At 33.6% G+C, this 23,740-nt stretch overlaps 3 protein-coding genes across 4 annotated transcripts in view; 2 read left to right on the forward strand and 1 right to left on the reverse strand.

Annotated features, from left to right (window-relative positions):
- LOC108597291 (RYamide neuropeptides) overlaps positions 1–16,295 on the reverse strand; it is a 28,561-nt gene extending 12,266 nt beyond the window's left edge. For both annotated transcript variants that reach the window (XM_033293116.1, XM_033293115.1), the window contains exon 1: positions 16,171–16,295. The gene's annotated coding sequence lies outside the window, so the exon portion shown is untranslated. The remainder of the gene's footprint in view (positions 1–16,170) is intronic.
- Positions 1,505–2,306, forward strand: LOC108594657. The gene has a single exon (XM_017979799.1). It carries the CDS (start codon positions 1,521–1,523, stop codon positions 2,304–2,306), a length of 786 nt encoding a protein of 261 aa, XP_017835288.1. The 5' UTR covers positions 1,505–1,520.
- Positions 16,296–19,188: 2,893 nt separating the features above from the next.
- Positions 19,189–23,419, forward strand: LOC108597736 (probable protein phosphatase CG10417). Its single transcript, XM_017984431.1, has 5 exons — positions 19,189–19,264; positions 19,544–19,826; positions 19,894–20,970; positions 22,233–22,763; positions 22,919–23,419. The coding sequence occupies exons 2-5, from the start codon at positions 19,716–19,718 to the stop codon at positions 23,309–23,311; spliced, it is 2,112 nt and encodes a 703-aa protein (XP_017839920.1). The 5' UTR covers positions 19,189–19,264; positions 19,544–19,715; the 3' UTR covers positions 23,312–23,419.
- The last annotated feature ends 321 nt before the right edge of the window (positions 23,420–23,740 follow it).

Here is a 23,740-nt window from a genome sequence, read left to right on the forward strand (position 1 = left end):
AAAATTGTGGATGAGACCACAATGCAATTACTTGTGCGTAGAAAAAATGACCTGAGCAGCATTTTGTGCGCAGGCAATTCTTTCCCGAAGAAAAACACAAGAAAAAGGTCAAAGTATTTTTTGTATGTTTTCTGCGTGCTTCTGTTTCGCTACCTGTTGTCGCGTTGGCGTCGCTGACGATGCTAACAGAGCGAGACAGCAAGCGATATTGTTTCTCGCTTATGCTTATATGCCAGCCGATCGTCATCGCGAACATTTCCTTCGCGCTTGCTTCGTTGTGGCTAAAAACACAACGGACCTTTTCACGGATCTCTCTGGGTGTTTTGTGCGTTGCTTGTGCGCCGCACACACAATTTTTTGTAGTGTCTGTGTGCGTATATTTTCCCGTGTTGTCATTGTGCGCGTATGGTCTCGCACTTGTTTTTTGTGTGTGCTACCTATTGCCGTTCTCTGATACAGACAGACGAATATGGCTATATCGAGTCTGTTCGTCTTGCTAATCAAGAATATATATACTTTGTCTGTCATGCCTTCTTCTCCCTGTTACATACATTTGCACAACTTCATAATACTCTTTTCATATATTATATTAAAAAATGTCAAAGTGTAAAATGTGTAAAATGAATATAAAAGAGTTTATTAATGTATATTCTCTTTCATGTTTCGCTCTTTAATATATATAAAGATAATTATTGTGTGCTCCAGTTTTATTAACAATGGGTTGTAGCTAAGTTATCTAAATTGTTTATTTTTCGAGCGAGAGCTAAATATCGACATATTTTTAAGTCGCGCAATAAGTTATTCCTACCTAATAACAAACAAATCTGGTGCATACAATATACATATATACAATTCTGCAATAGAATAGGCTAAGTATTTTCCCCATTGAGTAAGGAGTAAAAGTTTATTTTCTTATACTATATAAAATTAATAAATGTTGTTTAGCTCCACTTGAACTAGGGGATTTTTAATATTACTTTTTGAAAGATTGTAATCACTAACACTTAGGAAACAATACAAATTGAATGAACAAAAATAGTAAATATTTTGATTACTAATTTAATTATTTGACCGTCGTACCATATAAACCAATTGATAGCTCTTAATAATCTCATTTTTATATCGCAATTATCAATGACTAAGTAGCGAAAGTCAAATACCATGGGCGTCCCCAGGATGTAACTTCCAATTTTACAATGTTGGATTTTCTCATAACTATCACTTATTTAGGGGATTCCGTTCCTATACCTGCCTACTCTCTTGCACCTCGCCCTTTCGTTTTTTGCAAATGGAAATGGCAATAGGCTTCTGCCATGCAGTTGCAAAATCATTAAATCGATGAAGTAAGATACCAATCGACAACTAGTACGTGACCGATTATGGAAGCATCAAGTTAATACATCAGAGAGCAATTTTCGACGGTTTGGTAGTAACCCTGCTTGCTCTGTGAAAGTTTACTATAAATAGTAAGACCCTGTTCAAAAGATATCAGTAAGAGTTGATTCATCAGTGATGTTAAAATGCGCTCCATAAATTTGCAAATTGTATTTTTGGCGCTGACTATAACCAGCTGTTTTGCAGAGAGTGATAAGACTATGCCAAAACGAAGCATTGGAGATGCATCTATTCCTTGGGCTTCGACGAGCAGTGGTCATATTGGCATTGGAGGAACTGGGGGCTGGAACTTAGCTGGCGGTTGGTCGAATGGCGGCTGGAGTGCCGGGCATAGTACTTTGAAGACTGCACCATCACCAAATGAGGTAGCTAATGCGATTTCAGCTGCCAAGCAAGCTTCGGCTAATGTGCTGATTGCCCAGCAGCAAATGCAGGCAGCCAAAGAAAATGTTTTGAGTCAGCAGCGCATCGCTATGGAAAAGGAGACCCATGCAGCAATACTCACACAAAAATCGGAGGCCGCTGCAGCCATTCAACGTTCGGAAGCTGCATCGGCTGCATCTGCTGTTGTATTAGCGCAACAGCGCCTCGCCGCATCAAAAGCTGCTGTGGCTTACCAGCAACGCATTGCTGCGGCACGTGAGGCGGAGGCGGCTTCTGCTCTGCAACGATCTGCGCATGCGGCTGCTGCTGAGATTCAGAAGACCGAGTATGAAGCAGCCAAGTTCGGTCAGTTTACACGGAATGGCAATGCAGGTGCAGCTCATCATTTGACAATTATTAAAGATACGGCACTGTCTCCTATAACAGCTGGAACAAACCATGTTTCAAATATTGAAACGCTGGGCTTGGGACCTTGGCTGACAGGTAACAGTGTAAATAAGGGATCCGCTGTGTCTGCATGGCTATAGTTAAATGCTCATTATAACAAAAAAATATGTTAAATATAAATGATATACATTAAATTTTTATATTTATTAATTTGGGTATAATATAAGAGCATATGATCTAACTTATTTGCGATAATAATTGGTGATAACTGTGCAGCAAAACCCATAAAAATTAGAAAGCTGAAATTTTAACAAAATTCTATCGAGACAAGTTAACGCATTAATGTTGAGCAAATTTAATATATTTTATGTACACTTTGGCTGGGGCATCGCAGCAAACACACGCACGCACTTACAAACACATACGCACAAAACAAGTATTCGTCACAGCTCAATTTCGCTGAAGCGTCAGCAATAACGCTACCAACTACGTCGGCATGGACGTTTGTATGGCGAAGTTAGCAAGCGTAGTACTGCCCCACACAAGCGAAATTGTGGTTGAGACCAAGGGACGGCAATTATGACACTGTTTAAGCACAATGGTAGAATACAAAAAAAAAAACAAGCTCGAGACCATACGCGCACACTGATTACAAACAAACTAATTGGGTTTTATTTAAGAATAAATGCTCTTCTTTGTTTCAAAGAGAAATGCCTACTGCCAATAACCGTGATTTAACCAATACAGAAATAGACTACCATTTACTTAAATTAGAAAAAATCCTATTAACCGCCATCAGTGAAAGCGTGCCCGAACACAAATACACACGTCCAATAGACGCTCTCACAAAGAATAGCGTTATCAAAAAACTACAGAAAGAAAAGAGTAAAGTGTTAACACTTATAAAAAAAACACAATAGAATTAATAAGATTGTTCCTCTATCTACTCTACAATTATCCAAAACAAAATTAAAACTTATTAAGAAACTTATACAAGAAAATATAAAACAGCATTATAACAAATTAGTGGAATCCAAACAAATTAACCTCACTCCCTCCGATCCATTCAAATTTACAACAATAAAAAAATGTTTCCTTAAAAGTAGTAATTACACTCTAGATTACATAGCCATTCCAGATACCACTGATTTTATCAATCTCCTTAAAAAAAAATGATCTGGATAAGGACCCAATTACAAAGAACTTTATACTAGAAGAAAAACAATGTTTGGTCATGCAAGACCAAAAAGTAACATAAGCATCACTGATTTACTTTAACTACATTCGCTTAGCGCTGAACTTTCGCGCTCTATTCTTTGTGCGTGCCTTCGGCACCGCACTTCTAAATTCGCTCTCTTGTCTTAATACGTGCATTTGGGACTGCGCGTTTAACTTCATGCTCTCTTCTTTGCGCGTGCATTTTGGTACTGCGTTTCTAACTTAGATCGCTCTCTCTATGCAAAGCTGCACTTACTTTGTATGATTTAGTTATATTCTATCTCTATAACCAATAAGTTTCGATTTCGTTTCGCATAAAAAGCCGGCCGTGACGCACAATTTACAAATTGTAATTGAACATTAAACATTAATCATAAAACCCTGCACTATTGCAGCAAAATAAACTTGTAATCTAAAAATTTAAATTCGTGAGTTTTATTTGTATTAAAACTTAAAAATAGCTATTAAAAAAGCTTAATAGCTCAACAAACAATCTATTCCCAACTTAATTGGACACTTTTTTGAATTAGTTCACTCTGAGAAACAGAGCGCAATATTAAATATTGTACATAACCATGTAAATCTCTACTTCAATCAATTTTTAAAAATTAAAAATAGATTTGATAGCTTGCAATCTACACTTACTAGTCTTAACGACAATAAAAGAGCTAACTACCTTACTTGTCTCCAGGCTGTTTTGTTACATTCAATGATCTAACCGCTATATTTTCTAATTTAAAACCCAAATTTTCATTAGGAATCGACCAAATCCCAAATATAATACTTAAAAACATTCCAATAGACCTTATTTTAGAATATTGCTCACTTTTCAATAATATATTAAATAACGCCCACTACCCCCAAACCTGGAAGACAGCGAAGCTAGTTGTAATACCAAAAAAAAAAAAATAAAGACATGAACAACATAAATAATCTCCGACCTATAAGTCTGCTTCCTAATATAAGCAAAGATTTGAGGTCCTAGTCAATTCAAACAGAATTAATATATGTGGCAAAAACAATCTTCATTGCCAAAAGCAGTTTGGTTTCAAATATGGCCCCTCAACCCTTCATGCCACGAACCTGCTAACATCTGAAATTAACTGGAATTGGAACAAAAAGCATGTAGTTGCCGCTTGCTTTATTGACCTAGAAAAAGCATTTGACACGGTCTGGATTAAAGGACTAATTACAAGGCTAATGAGTTATAAATTCCCTCTAAACCTGCTGATCTTAATCTACAATATGATCTCATCTCGCAAGATCGTGGTTCATATAAACGGCTTGACAAGTACCTCTGAGATTCTTGTTAACAATGGTCTACATCAGGGCACTGTAAATGCACCAGCTTTATTTGACCTTTTTATCCACGACCTACTTCTGGAAATCGATAATATTATGTTGATGATATCCTTATTTATAATGCAGACAGCTCAATAGCCGGTATTAACAGAAACCTACAAAAAAGTTTTAGCACTTTAGAAGAATTTGCTTTGAATTGGCATCTCAAGATAAATATTAACAAATGCGAATGTATCCTCTTTCGTCCCCCAGTCATTAAATGCAATCACAATGTCAGGAAAAACTGGAGAAGATTCAAAATTTTCTCCAACCTTCCCATACCCCTTGCTGAGAAGGTCAAATACTTGGGATTACATTTCGATAAATTCCTGTACTTTATGTGGTCATTATAAATTTGAAAACTTCCAATGCGATGGTTGCCTATCAGATTTACAAAAAAGCATTCAGCTCTAAAATATTAAATAACAAAGTCAAAATCCTATTATACCAATCAGTCATTAGACCAATAATTATATATGGTTGCCCAATCTGGTTCCTAATCTCCCCGTCATACATGGAGAGATTAAGACTATTGGAAAGAAGGATTCGAAGAACCTGCACTTCATTGTACAGGACACCAAATAGTAATAAAATTCTCAATACAGCAAATATCATAAGGATAGATAACCACATCATAAACCTAATCAGAAGGATAATCAAAATAACCTAATTAAAGCCCCATTTTATACAAACGATCTCTACTTCGAACGAGCAATTAGTAACGGATTTGTGCCCCCGAATCATTTTGGATAAAAGATGTTTCATCCAAGATCCCAATGGCGCTCCAATTATATACCACATTTTGAGGAGAGCCAATAAGAAGCTTATACAATGAAATACATTGACTGCAGAAAATAAAAGATTTGATACGTCGAGCTCATACAGAGATCAAAAAGCTCAAATAGCAACAAGAAAGAATTTCTGGTGGCTTGCTAATATTGATGTTCGGTCTTAGACTTAATAACCTCGTCCCTCTTTCCTTTCCCAACCCTTCTTCCCCTTTTATTATTTTTTTTCCTCCTTTTCTAATTTTTTTCTTAAAATTACAATTACTACCGGTGAAAATTTTTTGTAAGCTTTTTTCTAGCTATTTAATTTTCCCCCATTATACTTAGTTATTAGTACATAATTAAACCTTCCTTTTGAAAAGAAAGATTTCACATAATATTAATTAATGCCCGAGAGTTCGACCAGAGACTAGCATAAGATTAAAAATAAATTGAACTTCTATTTATTAAGTCAAAATTATATATAATTATATAAAAAAATTTAAAAAAACAATGGACAGGCTAAAGTTGGGCCCCACCAACATTTAAATACACTTTTACTAGGGTATCGGACTTTACTAGATGCACTCACACACATACACACAAACACTCGAAAATTTGTGGTCGCTGTAGCGTCAGCAACGACGCCGCCGCTGCGTCGGCAGCAAGTGCACCCCGCCGTCTATATTAAAAATTGAAATGTGAATAATTCTAAGTTATTTATCCGATCGATTTGAATCACAATCGGTCGAAAACATGACGAGGCAATTTTGTGATTTATTTCAGATTTTTGTACTGCCTTATATATCGATTTTTTCGAGCGGGGAGGGGGGGGAAGAAATAAAAAAATGAAATAAAAGCGTAGTGTCCTTGATTAGGAGCACCTACATCCCAAATTTGGTTGCTCTAGCTCTTATAGTTGCTTAGAAACACGCACTCATAAGACGGACGGACGGACATGGCTATATCGAATCAGCTCGTCGAGCTGATCAAGAATATATTACTTTATGGGGTCTGCCACGCCTCCTTCTCCCTGTTACATACATTTGAGAAACTTCATAATACCCTTTTTCCATTTTTTTCAAAAATGTCAAAGCGTATAAAAAACAAGCGAAATTGTAGTTGAGACCACAAGACAATTACTTGTGCCTAGAAAAAAAGATCCGAGCAGCATTTTGTGCGTACGTAATTCTTTCCCGAAGCAAATCCCACGGAAAAGGTCAACAAATTTCTTGTATGTGCTGCGTGCTTCTTTTTCGCTACCTCCTGTCGCGTCGGCGCCGCTGCCAGAGCGAGACAGCAAGCGCTTCTTCAATTAAAAATTCGGCCGGCTGTTTCGATCTCCCCTAAAATACTATTTTCCGTCTTCTATCAGTTCAGGTTATTGCATTATGTTTTAAGTGAAAAATATGAAATTATTATAAGTTCTCCAAATTTTTCGATACATTTAAAAAAAACATTGCTCGATACCTTTCGACATTTCGAACAAAAATTAGCTTTCTTGGCTGCACTTTCCAAATCTGTATATGCCTAATGCAATAAATATTTTTCAAAGATTTTTAGGGAACATTTCAGAAATGGATCTCTTATCGTTTCTAAAGTTTTTGTTGAGAGGAAAATGGTATTTAGCGAGATTCCCGGCGGCATTTTGCAAATCTGAGCAGCCAAACACATAAATTATTTTTTTGATATTTAAAAAAAAATGATTCATTTGATTTTTTTTTCTTTGTTTGTGAAAGCAGTTTTTATTAAAAGAAAATTCAGTTATCTCAGTCGAAATTAAAATATTTTACACGTAAGATATTTTTGATGGGGTTCGGGTTCTTATGGGTTCGGCTACACAGCGATTATCAGTCACCCGTCATTATCATCATCATCGTCATTCAGGACAAACTCGTTTTAGTATATAGAAAATTACAATATTTGCTAGCTTTAATCAAATTAATTACATAAAAGTGTGTGTAAAAAATATACTAATTGTTGTTTTCAGACTGCTGTCTTTTGATAAACAAACTTGTTTACCTACGTGTATGGCAGGTAACCACCTTCTCCTAAGATAATTTTTTCCAGTGGCGAGTCCCAGGGGCTTAGTCACGCCCTAAATTGACCGCAACCCAAATTATGGTGACGAAACTGACGTGTTGTTCTTTGCTTCACAGAAATTCGCACATTTTTGGGACAAGTCTTTACTTACTATTGGACATGATTGTGGTGTTATGTTCTTCCAACGTGTATGACTTTACACTATAATTTGAATCTAGCCCAGCAAAACAACGTGTATGCATTTTAACTACATCAATATATTTTTAGGTTTCAAAGGCAACTAATATATCCTATGCGTTTGGGCTAGTTCAACTATAATAATTTAAATATATCCAAGTCAGCCATTAAAAGTGGACTTGTAACATGAGTTTTATGGAAACTTGTTGTAATTTTGTTATGTGCGTGTTGTTAGTTAAGTTTGTTTTTCATTGGCAATATAAATAATAAATTAATGTTAATAATCTCTTTATAAATTAAGTTTGAGTCAAATTCATTCCATAGTAACATACTTATTATGTTGTGGAAATAATGTGGAAATAATGCATATGTATGTACATAAACAAATGCATATTGTTAAACGAGCCGAGTTGATAAATGTCTAAATTTCAGCAACTATAAGAGCTAGAAACAACTAAATAAGAGAAAAATCAACGGCACGCTTTCAAAGCTTATAAAAATAGGTTGATTACTCTTTTGAAAAAGTGTACAGCCAAAACCTAGCGAATTACGAATGTTACGAATTTATTTAATCAAAGGTTTCACAGCAGAACATACAAATTTATAATTCAGTTACCATTTCAATAATAATAATAATAATACTTCCGGATTACCGATTACGATATCGAAAAATAAAAACAGATTTCGGGCATACCTGTTAAATTTCAGTTACCCTTACCATTGACCTAATCTATTATTGGAAATAATGGTAATTATTATAAATGCCCACATAATATGTTTAATTACCAATTAGAAATAATTGATAGATAATGTGGTAATTTTTTAGAATATTAAAATAATTAACATTAATTAATTAATTGAGAATAAAACTATTTTTGTTTAGAAATCGGATATAAATGCTTGAATTTGTATATACTATAAAGGATTGCTTATAATTTTAGTTTTCTATGCATATAATTGAAATTTATTTCAATTACCTTAAAAAAAAAATTAAAATAATTGGAAAAAAATGAAAATAATAGAAAAAAATTAAAAATAATCTTAACAATAATTTTCAATTATTTTGTATTGTCAATTTTTTTAATAATCTCGAATAATTATTGTAATTAATTTCTTCGTAATCATACCAATAATTGACCAAAACAATTTTAAACTAAAATAATTGTAACTTTTGAACTCTTATCAAATAACAATTTTTATTTTTTTTTATTTCAATTAAATATCTCAAGAGTGAAATCTTACACTTTGAGATGAATGCGGTTATTAACTGAAATTTTATTGACCTTACATATTAACCAAATAATGCTAGATTAACAGAATCTTAAAAACTATTCTGCTTTTTGATCATTCTGACTGCACATTATGATTCAAATCAAGTTTTTATTTGAATATGCCGCTCTTTCTCTACAATTCAAGTAATTCAGCTTTTGTTTTTTGTCAAAATAAATGGTCTGTATCATGAGAATCATGAGTCAATGCTCGTTACTTTTGTCACCCAAAGATATTTTCAAAAATAATGCAAAAAGCATTAACCTGAATTTTTCAGACCACATTTAAATACACCCTTCAAAAACAGTGAGCGCAAGGCTCATTAATATTGTATTTTTTGTTTTTAATTTTACTAGCATAACACCGGAAAATAGAGGCTTTCAATAAATTTTATGTCCTGTGCAATTATTTACTATGCATAAGACAAATATTTAAACACAATATTGTTTTATTTTGTGTCTCGGTTTAAAATGGTGTGGCGTAGTGGCTTTACCTACAAGTATGTATGTATGTGTGTAATGCTGTGAAACAATGAGTCTAACCTTACACAAACAAATAAATTTTAATGGACGTCGCTAGGTGACAAACACCATATTAACTCGCACTTAATTGCAATTAGGCAATATTGGACAATTTGGTAATTGTCGTTGGCATCCCTCCATTACAAAACTAAAAACTTTTTTAGTCGGGGAACTTGAGCACGGCTTAGCTCAAAAGGTTGAACAAAAACGTTACATACGTACGTCACTTCAGAATGTTTTTAGACGTGGAAGGAAGTACATTTTTATTATAACTGTTATCGCTGCGCAACTGATAGCAGTCAGGTGACGAGCTTGATTTTTATAAATGTCTAAGCTGTATTCTTGATGCGTACGGTTTGTGTTAAGTTATATATGGACTAGGTGGGTGAAAGAACGTACACGTATTTCGAGCTATTGACATGTAATTGCCTGTAATAAAATATTTGCTGCCTTTATGCATGTACACATGTATTTATTAATGTGTTAGGAGCAGTTATATTGGGTCAATACGTACATTGCATTGTAGCGCGTGTAGAATGGTTTTTTAAACTCGATTTATGATTTTTGACGTAAATTTATATCGTATGTATCGTAAATACAGTTATTACACACATACAAATGCCTACTCCCCACAAGGACAAAAATAACCATGTTCGCAATAAAGGAAAGTTGAGATTTTATTGCAAATTCGGTTGGGGACTGACCAAGACGAACAGCAGGTATGTGTAGGTAAGAACAGTTTCCCTAAACCGACACGTACGCAAATTTAAATATTTGGTCAATTTGTGCTGGCCAACCATTCGACTGTTTTTTGGGTTTTGCCTATTTTCATTTATTACAAACGCTTAAAAATACAAACAATTTGGATTTTTGTCACCTCAAAACTCAAACAATATTAAATTGTTATTAAATTAACAAACAAAAAGCCAATATCAATCTTCCGAATTAAACTAGCGCAACGAAATAAATATTGGTCCACCAATGCTTTTTCACATAAATTCCCATTTGCATTTCTAATAATTTTTTTTTTATAAATTTCCTATTGAAGATAAGCAACATTAGGTTATAAGGTTAATTGTTGGTACAAGCACTTTTCAAAGTTTATTTTCAGGGTAGCGAAGTATATGTAACTATTTGTAACGATGTAAATATTTTGTTAAACAGTCTGTCATGTTAAGAAAATGATATTCGTTCGGTTACTTTTATTGCTGTGTATTGCCGACAGTAACTTTTTCTTGGAGCGAAATAATTATTCGGTACAAAATAAAAAAAAACTATGCCAATTGACAAAATACTTCAGCTTTCTATATGCAAATATGAGTATTTTATGGTTACTAGCTACTTAAATGCATATGTAATTATTCAACATTAATGACTTGTCAAAATGATTTCGAATAAAACGCTTTAAAACGTCATTATGGAAAAATGTGTCAAATTGTCGCTTTCTATGCAAACAGTTATTGCATTTACGGAATTGAGGCAAAACCATTCGGCAAATTGCTGAAATTACGGAAGTAACCAAAACTACAGTTCAAAAATTCTTAAAAAAATCCAGAGGTATACAAAAAAAACTGTAAAAAGAGCCCGCTCGTCTACGTTGTCTGAGCGTTCAATACGTCAGATTAAGCATTTACAGATATACAGACTAGCTCGCGAGATATTAAAGCTAAACTATCTGTAAACATAACTCACCGTCGTATTCAACAAATTTTGACGGCAGATGATAACATTATATACATATACAAAAATGGTACACAAACCTATGCTTCTGCCCAGGCACAAACAAGCTCATATGACATTTGTCGAAAAATATAAGTTATGGACCACCAAATGGGAAAATGTTGTGTTTAGTGACGAAAAAAAGTTTAATTTAGATGGTCTTGAAGGGCAAGATATGTATTAGCGAGATTTACGTCATGAGCGCAAGTCCTGCTTTGCTCGGAATTTTGGATGTGGGCCTTTGGGCACAATAAAAGGTTACCTATATGCTTCGTGTCATCTCGAATGAACTCTGACATGTATATAAGTCTTATGGACGGAAATTTAATAGAGTTTGGAGATAGATTTTGCTAAGATAAACGTTTCAAAAAAAATCAAAGCCGTCTTAAAGAACGGAAAATTGAGCTTCTGGGGTGGCCATCATGTAGTCCCGATTTAAACCCAATTAAAAATGTTTGGGGACTTCTCTCAAGCAAAGTCTACAACAATGGTCGCCAATTCGAAAATTTAGCTCAAAAGGTCTCAAAAAGGCTATTATTGAAGAATGGGCTAAAATTGAAAAAAGCACCCTAGAAAAGATTGTTCGATCAATGCCTGACTGCTTGGCCGAAGTTATTACGAAGCATGGAGGCAATACGCATTATTAGATTTTTTTGTTCAGTGTACCAATAATTATTTATTTGTTTTTTTCATATAATGAATTTTTTACAAACTAGTCATAACTAACTATAATAATAATGTGCCTTATCTTTAATAATAAATTTTTTTTAAAATTAAAGGATATGTAAATTGGATTTTATTTGATAAATCATTCTTGTACCAATAATTATTTCGCTGAGGTATAATCAAATTAAATATTTTAATAGTCTGAAGAAAAATGTTTATTTACTGAACAATGTGTATAATGTGTCAGCAGTGAAATAATTTTATTAATTACTGGGGCATTTCGAGGAATACGATTTTTAAGAGTGTTCTGGTCTATTTTTGCCGATTTTCCAAAAATGTTATTATTTAAGCTCGACCAATTTGTCTAATTTGAGTTTAATGTGATGATTTATCTCTTAAAATAATTGATTTGTATCGTTATATTTAAAAGTCAACTCAATATGCTTAAAAAATCTGTCTTAGTACATATGAGAAGATATTCGAAATGTCACGAAACATCCTTAAGATCTTCCAATGTGGCCAAATGCAGCCTATTTCTTAATTAACCTACATCCAAATTGTATAGAATTGACCTGCGTTCGCTGCGTTCATTTTGCAAGTATATAATATTTCCGTCAGATTTTATGCTTTTTAATTCATCTATCCAAATCTTGTCATTTTTTCCAAATAGTTGATAAGCAGCTTATAAGCAATTAGAAACATAGGTTTATCTATTAATTTGTCACATCTAATGCATTTATCGGAGCTTTATATTTGAGGATAGCGACGGAATGTGACCTTAAGTTATAACTTAGCATATAATCACTTTAGCTTATGACTGTATATTCAAACAAATTAATTTGGCGGATTGTTTGTTTCATTGTATATTTTGTATGCGTCGAGGATTTTTTTTAAATTTAAAATTACTGTCGAGTATATTTTTTATTTAGTTAGTTTCAGTAAGGAAATAAAGAATAATATAAATTATTCCGAAATATTCACTCCAGTCCTTACTGCAATTTTTGACGTAATAAATTGTCATTACTTAACCTTGAGATAATTTAATTTACTTTCACAAAGGTAGTAAGAATGTAATATTCACATTTGCTTACGAAAAATTGCAATAAAAGGTTAATAAGTATAAATGTTTATTATCTTCAATAAAATATTTATAATAATTATACATGGAAAAATCGAATTTTATTTGAAAAATCATTGGTTTACCAATATTATTTATTTATTTGTTTGGTTATACCGAACGCATCATTTACCACCTACAAATTTATATTTTTATTATTAAGCTTAAAGTTTCATTAAGACTTAAAGTGAGCGTCCCTCAGGTTCGTCATCGGTAGTGTTTGATTTTGATAATCAAACACCCTTAAATGCACCCAAAACATGAATGTAAGCACACAACTAGTTTTTTTTTTATTCAATTACTCTAAATTTAGAAATTGTATTCAAAATTACATATTATAAACATACATTTAATATATAAAACAGCGAATGAATATAATGCTTCACTGTTTACATATAATATTTTAGTTTTCCCGAGCTAATAAGCTAAAGGAAAAATGTAGTAAATATACATTTAACAAAAAAAAGTCAAACTGTATAAAAACGGTAGTAAAACAAATAGAAGAAATAGCAGGAGAGCAGATTCATATGATTCATATTCGGACCTTATTTGTGGTGTTGCTTCTCAAATGCCTTTTTTTAAGTTTTTTCCAAAGTCACAGTCTAAATAACTGTAGAAGCAATTGTTAGCACTTGGTATGCTGAATAAACACGCGGAGATAAAAGTATATTGCACATATAATAACACAAATACTTTGTTTACGTATGTTTTGCATACTTTATTAAAATTCAGCAATCAATATAATAGAGCTTTGGTACAGAAGATATACGTGAAAATGTATCACTCCCAAGAAAACTATACAAATAATGCGCTATGCAACCAAGGCATTGACTTGGTTGACACCTAGGATTTTTTTTTAAATTGATTCTTGGCGTTTACGTTTTACATTTTTATTTGTCTGTAACTAAAAACTATTATCGGTTCTTGCGACGGCAAAAGATGGAAACTCGCAATAAAGCAAAGCCATCCAGAACCCAACCTCCAGGCTGTTAGCTCACAATTTATATGTATTGATTGCAACAGCGCTGAGGATATAAGAAATGAGCCAAGAGCAAACATTCCACACAATCATTCTCTCTTGAATAGACAATGTTTTCACAGTTTACGTGAATTTGCTATTCATAAATGTTTATTAACAGGTGTGGTATTTATAGTGAAACATTAAATCAGAATTTATTTATTGCGATTCAATCACTCATTAAGGACTATGCGAACACAGCCACAAGCTACATAAGTACGTAGTAGCCATTAATTGAATTAGCAATCTCCTCATATTGAAGCACTATTGTCAATATGTAATTCTAACAAGACCATAGGATGTATTATTCAACATCAATGTGTATGTACAAACACTCGAAACTTAACTAGATTATGCTGTTTTTTTGGACTCGTACTTTTATCAATTTTCGACATGCTACTCAAATGTAAGAACGGGCTTTTATGAAGATACAATGTAAAAATATTTAAAGCCATATTTCTACAAAGAACAGAAAAATAGTCTCCAATTTCTGAATTCAGTATATATTCCAATATAACGGATGCTTAAACCAGGGGCAGAAAATTAAAGTTGTCAGAAATCTAATGATTGATGATAAGAAGGAATGACCTTAATATCAAAGTAATTTTTAAGAAAGCAAATTGAGATTACATAAAAATTAATGCATTCAAAAATAAATAAATTTAAGATTTTTATTCTTTTACATCTATGGTGCTTCTAATGGATTTATTCTTGTCTTTGGATTTAAAATAACTCTAGGGTATCCCGAGTTAAAAGAAGACTTAACTTCGAAGTAGCTGAAAGCTACACAATAAAACGACTTAGTATTTTATTTTAACGCTTAAGTAGAAGAAGCGTTTATAGCCTTTTAGATTTTAGAACGATCGCTCAAAAACGAAGCTTTTGAAACAACGCTAGTTTTTTAGACAGTAGGACACTAAATTTTAATCTGCTCACTATTTTTTTTTTTTTTTGCTCACTATTTTTTTTTTTTTTTTTTTTTGCCAAAAAGCACTTAAGCAAGAAAAAGCGCAACGCAAAAAGAACGAGTTCTATTTCCCATCGCTCACCGTTGCTTTTAAGTGACGCTCAAAAGATTTGTTTACATGAAACTCCACCTTAAAATTATTATCTGTTCAAATTGTTTTGATGTTTTGAAGAGTTAATAAAAAATCAACCACTTATTAAAAACGATGAGCACTTTTAATACCGCAATTGTTCACTATGCCCTTTTTCTCTGAAAGAAAGCCAATATACATCTAAAATATTAAATACTTTTCGCGAAATGTATCCATTCACAATAACTCCAATTTCGTCTACTGCACCCTTTTCGGTACAATGCTATTGAAATAATTTTTAGAAACTCAAATTCTGAAACACGCTCAATATACACATATAATTTTCTTTTTAATAATTGTTTTGTAATTTCTATTTCAATATGCTATATTGTTTTTTATATATTATTGAATTATTAATTTCTGTGTTGAAAAGAAAATAGTATAGATAATAATGATAATGTCCCGAATTATTTTGTATTTATATAAATTCCAAATTTATACATATTCACTTATTAATAACGTGACCTGAGCGACGAGAATAAATAGAAGGCGTTTATTTCCAACGGCTAGTATCGCTTTTGGACAGGCGCTCTAAACTTGTGTGAGTTTGACTCAAAAGCCGATGGCTTAAGCAAAAAAAAAAAAACGGACGGAAGAAGACATTATAATTGAGCGAAACCGAAAATAATAGAAATTTCATAATTTGTTCACCTTTTAATTAAAAATAATCGAATTCGTAATGTCAAAACAAACTAATGAACTATTTTTAGATCCTGGACATAAATAATGTACAAAAGGGTGTAAAAATTTAATATTATGTGTAATAACAATAAACTATTTTAACATAACAGATAATGAAAACTTTACAGCCAACAATAAGGCTTAAATCCAATATATATATATATATACTTAATTGTAAAAATGTAACACCAAGCTAATTTTTAGAATTCATTAGTAATAAGCTCCTGAAAGCTAATGAATTACCTTACAACAAATAGTTTTATAATTTTTTTTTTTTTTTTGAATAAACACATACATATGTACATATATACATATACATGTAGGTATTTTTATCTTTTTAATATGTAGAAATATTAAAAAAAAAACTCACGCTTGATATAATTTTTGTGAATGACACTTCACTGAACTCTGATTTTATATGTCAATCTCACGTTAGCACTACTACGGTAAGTCTGGCGTCGTGTTCTTGGCAACGAACGTAAGCACGCAACTGAACAGAAGTGAATGAGCACATATCCTTTAGTCGCCTTTGCTTTTATACCTGACGAACAGTCGAAGCGCAACTGCGAAAGAAAAAAATTTGCGTATTTGTACTGGTGTATGTAGCGATGACACAAGCGACACCACCCATTCGCCTCCATCTAGGCTACTTATAGTTGGCTTGGAAGGGGATGAACAAGAGATATGGGTGATAGTGATTATTTTCCTTTTTTATTTTTCCAGCTTTGTATTGCGGTTGTTGAGTTTAGTAGGTGACTTTACCTCGGCCCACTTTACTAAAAAAGATTTTCTGTTTGCTGGACAATAGCAAAATATATACGAAAATCCCAAAATATTTGCATGGTTTTGATAAAATATGCATTTTACTAATAAAAGCTGAAATATTATAATCGAAGCAGATCATTTTTTTGTTTTATTGTAAAATGAGTAAAAGGCAAGTGAATAGTCTGATTTGTTGAAATCGATTCAAACGAATTCTAATCTTATCTAATAATTTTGCTATTTAGAAAGGCCAAAAATATGAAGTGGAAATCTATTTATTATGATCCGATATGGTGGCCAATTAATAACAAAAGAAATTTATTTCTATACGAATCAATTTCATAATAAATAACCATGACTCATATGGGTAAATAACTGCAACCAAAGCAAACATTCAAGAGTAATTTCAAAACAGATTCTCATCTTGGCAAACGCAATGCCAATATCAACTGTAAACAAAATAATCTTAGTAATTATAAAGTATGTATATGATGCTATGCACTGGTCTTCAGATTCAATTAGACCAAAGAGTATGTATACTCTTTGATTAGACGCAAGATATTTTCCATCTTTAAGAGTGTGCAAACTTGTATAAATAAATATTGTATCGTCATAAAAAGAACGCATTAAAGTTGGGTGCAGATAACTTTTTGATAGAGTTTGAATAGGACATTGCATAAACTGAAAGTACCTTACGCGTAACAGCATCGAAGCTTGCTTACTGCTTTGGCAGTGACGCGCCAGCAAGTGCACCTTGCTGTATACCATATGTACATACATGGAAAATTAAAATGATAATATTTCAGAATTTATTTATTCATTGATAAATTGTGGAGAAAAATCTTCTGTTAAATATTGTCGGAGTAAATCGGATTTATTTCGAATTTCAAATCAGCTGTTTCTAATTTGCGAGAAAAAAATGAAGAATCTTGTATAAAAATAATTCAACTCTAGAATATGGAGTCGCTGGGTTTTTGTTTCTCATACAGACCGACGGTATGTATACATACATATCAGAGAACGGCAATTGTGGCACTTTTTAAGCACAATGGTGGCACACACAAAAATCAAGTGCGAGACCATACGCGCACAATGACAACTCGGGAAAAAATACGCACACGGACACAACAAAAATTGCTTGTGCGGCGCACAATCAGCGCACAAAACACCCAGAGAGATCCGAGAAAAGGTCCGTTGTGTTTTTAGCCACAACGAAGCAAGCGCAAAGGTAATGTGCGCGAGGCCGATCGGCTGGCATATAAGCATAAACGAGAAACATTAGCGCTTGCTGTCTCGCGAAACAGAAGCATGCAGAAAACATTCAAAAAATATGTTGACCTTTTTCTTGTGTTTTGCTTCGGGAAAGAATTGCCTGCGCACAAAATGCTGCTGAAATCATTTTTTATACGCACAAGTAATTGCATTGTGGTCTGATCCACAATTTCGCTTGTGTGTGGCAGTACTACCATGGTGTACGCGTTGTGTTTAGTGGTGTATGCACTCTTGCCGTTCTCTGATACATATGTATATAATAAATGGGGTCTCTGACACCCTTTTCAATTTTGTAAATGCCAAAGTGTACAAAAAATCACAATAATTTCTATTAAAGAAGAAAATGCTAGCAACCATACCTATTAAATGATTACTAATTATAATCATTAGAAATAAGATTATTTTTATTTTAGCTTATTATTAATATACAATTATTTTAGAATTTACTAAATAATTATTTGATTTGAATTACCAAAAAATCTAAAGATAAAAAATTGTTAAATAGATTCTAAGATACAAAATTATTGAAAAGATTATGTAAATTTAAAATTATTGAAAATATTCTAAAGATTTCAATTAAATCAATTATTTACAAACAATTTTTCTTCGTGGATTAATATTAATATAACATACTTATAAATATTTACATAAGGAGACTGCTGGACTGCGACAAGAGAAACGGCAGTGGCAAGGATATTAGACAAGGAGAAGAAAGACGCGGCTTTCAAGCAGAAACTCTGGATCGTAGATGAGAGGGATTGCGGACTGAGATGTCGCGAATATCATCCTTGTCCCAAAGGCTGTGGGCAAGTCAAGAACCCATTTCGTGATAAGCGGGGGTCAGAGACGAACATTGTAGGAAGAATCAGGACAGATATACTGGGCTTCGAGATGTTTTAGGCACACAACGATATGGTGGACCAGTCCAGTTGCCGCTCTAGACGACAGAAAGCGAACACAGGACACAAACGAAACATAGACATCTTATCTTTTTCTTTACAGCATAGTCGTAGTAGGTAGGGCTAAAGATAAAAAAAAAATTATAATATGCAACTGCATATTGATCTCGCAATTTTTATAACCCATGATTATAAGCAAGCATATTAATGTAAAATCTAATTTGTGGTATTTATCTGAGCTGAGAATGACTGAGGGTAATATATTTCAGCATCGTTTCAGCATCGATTGAGTATGTTTTATAGATATGTGTGTGTTTCTTTTTATAATCCTACGCACATATAGCCGTTATTAAAGCTGTTTTCCAAAAAGTGCAACTATCGAGTTGGACAATTATTGATACCCGTACTGAAATAATCGAAAATCGAGTATATAAACAAAAACTTAACGAATATATTTTTCCTTCGATGTGTTTTACCCATCTCTATTTTTAATAAATACTACACTACTACGCACGCATTTGCAATTTGCAAGTAAGTAATATTATTAATACAAAGTTTATTAAGCAATGGATTCGGCTAAGAATACTAAGTGTAGTAACACATGAAAAGGCAAAATGGATGCCCTTATTGAAATAGGCGTCATGGTACACAGATACACACATGGTAAAGGACGTTAAAAGTACAGAAGGAGAAAAACATGAAAAGAATGTTTAATGGAATATATGTTTCACTAATTCTATTGCAGTGAACTTTGCCACTTTATTACATATTTACAAATCATCCCTTTTTTAATTTGCATTATATTTATAGAATATTATAAATCAAAGCTGTTGTTTTCGGCTTTCCCTTAGCCGGTGGCGCGAAAAATACATACGACGCGCGTGCGTTGGCCAACCATCGATTTTTCTATTACTGCAAATTTCAAGAGCGCGATAGCTTGATATAAATTCACAAGGACGCTGGACGTTTTTACATTTCAATAATGGGCGCTTACCTGACGCAACCGAAGACTGACAAAGCGTCCACAGACGAATTTAGCAACACACTCGTCGTTGGTGCTAGTTCTATGCAGGGCTGGCGCAACAGTCAAGAAGTAAACCTTTTAATACATGCATCCGTGTGTAAAATGTTATCCAACTTAATGCATCTCTTTATTACAGGACGCTCATAATTCTATACTGAATTTCGATTTAAACACATCGTTTTTTGCAGTATATGATGGACACGGGGGTGCTGAGGTAGCACAATATTGCGCAGATAAGTTGCCCGAATACCTTAAAGGTTTAAATGCCTACAAGAGAGGGCAGTTTGAACAAGCGCTTAAAGATGCATTTTTGGGATTTGATAAAACACTTCTCGACCCAATTGTTGTTACCACACTGAAGATATTAGCTGGTGAACATAATATTGTGGATGATGAAGCAGATGGCTACACCGAGGAGGATGATGATGAAGATTTGGCTGAGTTGCATGAGGAAAGCAATTTGCCATTGAACGAGGTGCTGGGAAAATATAAAGGACTGCCCCAGACGCATGATTTGTCTTTGCTAAAAGCAGAAACAGTGTCCGCAACGTGCTTGCGAGGTCGCCGTGCTGCAGCTGTTGCTGCTGAAGCAGTCAATAAAGCTGTAATGGATCCGAAAGCAAAGCCATCAGGTTCCTCAACCTCTGCCGCAGCAGCTACTGCTGCATTTTCCGAGATAGACGGCATGGGACCCAGTTGCTCCAAGGCTGGAAAACAGGAACCCGAAGATGAGTCCACAGTTAGTAGTAGCAGCACATCCAGACCCTTTAAAACAAGTTCTTCAAATACCAGTCATACTATGAAGGTTGAAAGCACCGTCAGCAATGCTCCCAAATCGACTATAAAGGGGGTTGGAATAAATGAACAGAATGGCAAAGTCACATCATCTGAAGCCAAAGCAGTGATCAATACTGATGAAGAGACTTTAACAGCATTTAAATGTGCTGCTGTTTCGGAGTCCACTGATGCTGCCGTTGAAAACACGAATAGTCTCGCTGCTCTTAAGAATATGGAGCCATTTGACATTACATCTACCAGCAAGGAATCTAACAAGGTTCAGAAAAAAATGTCAGTTTCCCATGACGAAGACTCCACCGATGATGATGCCGATTTTGATGAAAATGCTATTATAGAAGCTCATGAAATCACTGCTACCGATAGCTCGACGGATGACGACATGGATGAAGATACTGACTGCCCATCTGAGGACGAGGTAAGGTTACTATATTAAATAGATCAAGAACGCATTGTAGTTAGGCGCATTTAACTTTTTGAAGCGCTTTGACTAGGAGATCGCAGAAAATGCACGCACGCATTGTGAACAAAACAGCTCACACGTCACACCACTTTTGCGCTGTAACGACGCTTGGATGCATCCTGTTTGTATATAGCAAAAATTGAATATTTCTAAAGTTAATAATCCGATGCTGACATTTTTGGCATTGGTCGTCATTTGCGTAATTTTATTGTTTTTGTTTTTTAAAATTTTCCGTAAAATATTCTTCGAATTTCAACCCGTTTTTTTTTTTTTTGATTATGGGGCGGGAAAAGGATATTAAAATCAAAAACTTACTGCTCCGGGTCTATAAGTACCAACATACTAAATTTGGTAGTTACTTGTTACTCATACAGATGGACAATATTATATTTACTATTTAGGTCTGCTACGCTTGTTACATACAACTCCCTTATACCGATTCGAAAAGTATAAAAATAACTTATGAAATGGATAGGCTTTTATTTTGGTTTAACTTAAAATTTTTTGAAAATTGGTGATATTTGGAATAGAAAACTAAGATACAATTACAAACTGACTAATACCGGGGTCATGTCAGTTGTGGATACCTGAATGTCATTTCAGTAATTTGTAAATATCAGCATTTTACGATATTTGATATTTTTCAAACTTTATGTTATGTACAAGGGGAAAGAAATTTTGTGGTTACGAAATAGTATATCAAAGGCTTTATGTAAATGCTATTGACTTCGAAAGGATATTATTAATTTGGGATTCTACGCAGCAAATTACTTTAGAAATGACCAATACCTTTCCAAAAACTTAACCATGTTGGCCTGTAACTGTAATTAGGGATTATAAGAATATAACTTTTATCATACAAATAACAATCTTTAAATCTGAATATCAGTCTAACAAAAAAAGCTTTCAAGACAATCCTTTGCTTGTCAATTCAAGTTTTTAAAATGTAGCTATGGACATAAGTTACAGTTTTAACTTCATTAAAAATCAATTTAAATTATTTTCAAAGAACTTAACCATACATTAACGTCATACATCGATTAATTTAAAAATGTCAACGGCTTGTGTATCTGAGAGCGTTCGTTCGCATGTTTGCTGCGGTGCCCTAGCCATCCGTGGGTTAAAAAAAGTTGGTTGCTCGCAGCTTCAATGCGTTCTTGGTTGTAATTTAAACTATAAGCTAAACTATGTGAATCAAATTTTATAAACATTTTCAGGATGATATTGCTAGTGAAGACGAAGCAGATGAAGACCAATTAGCAAATGAACAGTTCTGTGCTAATATGATTGAAGAGCCGGGCAAGGACAGTGGATGTACTGCAGTTGTTTCTTTGTTGCACGGTCGTGATTTATACGTTGCTAATGCTGGAGACTCGCGTTGTGTTATTTCACGTGCAGGAAAGGCTATTGAAATGAGTTTGGATCACAAGCCGGAGGACGAAGAAGAATCAACGCGTATTGCTAGGGCTGGTGGTCGCGTAACGCATGACGGACGTGTTAATGGGGGCTTAAATCTTTCTAGAGCTCTAGGTGACCATGCTTATAAAATGAACTTGGAGTTGCCAGCTGAATCCCAAATGATTTCTGCTCTGCCGGATGTCAAAAAGCTGATAATTACGCCAGAGGATGAATTCATGGTGCTTGCTTGTGACGGGATATGGAATTATATGTCCAGCGAAGAGGTCGTTGACTTTGTTCGACTGCGGCTAAATGATGAGAACAAGAAATTGTCACAAATTTGTGAGGAAGTATGTATACCCATTTTATACACTGACATATTTATGTAATTACTGCGATTCCCCATTCTAAGTGTAGCAAAAAGTTGGGTTGGCCCAACTTTAATGCGTTATATATTTTTTTATGTGACAAGATTATTTAAAATAATATTTATATATTGCAACAGCTGTTTGATAATTGTTTGGCCCCTAACACAATGGGTGACGGTACTGGATGTGACAACATGACCGCTGTTATTGTAAAGTTTGAGAAAAACTTACAGGAGCTTCCAACCTCAATCGATTCAGTTAAGACGAAGGATGTGCTAATTACTTCGCATCTAAAGGCGGAGGGGATCACATTAGAGCAAAAAGTTCTTAAGCGTAGCGCGTCCCCTGATGGCTCTGACAACGATAAAAACGTCAATAAATCAAAAAGATTGAAGACTGAAGAGACAATGGACAACAAAGAAAAGAATTGCAGGGACGGTGTAAGCAGTACACCCTCAAGTGATGATCCTAAAGATTGTATCGCCCACAATTCCGGCAACGAAAGCGCAGTAGTAGTATCCTCATCATAAATTTGTATAATTGCAAAATGCCTATTTGATCTATAATTGAGCAATTAAGCACTAAAAGCAAAAAATATATCTAGTAACCATTTTCCAAATTATTTAATGCAATTGTACTAAAAAGGAATATTAATTTGTTTAAAATTGAGTATATTTTAATCATCCTCAAATATACTAATACATTTGACTAAAATTTTTTCTTTATTCAAGTATGAAATTAATTATCTTAGATTATTCAACGATTATTGTCCTATCTTATACACATACATATATCATACGTACAAAAAATTATAAGTTCTTATTGTCTTTCTTAAATACGGAGTTTTTGTATTTATATTTTGTGACAATTTTTTAATAAGAATCGGTAAGAACCAGTAAACAAACATAAATCAATCCCACAAACTGGAAATTAAAATTGAAAAAATTTTAAAATTAGTT

Source organism: Drosophila busckii, chromosome 2R (genome assembly GCF_011750605.1).
Source record: "Drosophila busckii strain San Diego stock center, stock number 13000-0081.31 chromosome 2R, ASM1175060v1, whole genome shotgun sequence".
NCBI lineage: Eukaryota > Metazoa > Arthropoda > Insecta > Diptera > Drosophilidae > Drosophila > Drosophila busckii.

Excerpts from the sequence above, each read along its gene's own strand:
- LOC108594657 (XM_017979799.1), top strand. The coding sequence starts at position 1,521 with ATGCGCTCCATAAATTTGCAAATTGTATTTTTGGCGCTGACTATAACC.
- LOC108597736 (XM_017984431.1), top strand. The coding sequence starts at position 19,716 with ATGGGCGCTTACCTGACGCAACCGAAGACTGACAAAGCGTCCACAGAC. Across the intron at positions 19,827-19,893 it reads GCTGGCGCAACAGTCAAGAA|GACGCTCATAATTCTATACT; the intron begins GTAAACCTTTTA and ends TCTTTATTACAG. Across the intron at positions 22,764-22,918 it reads TGTCACAAATTTGTGAGGAA|CTGTTTGATAATTGTTTGGC; the intron begins GTATGTATACCC and ends ATATTGCAACAG.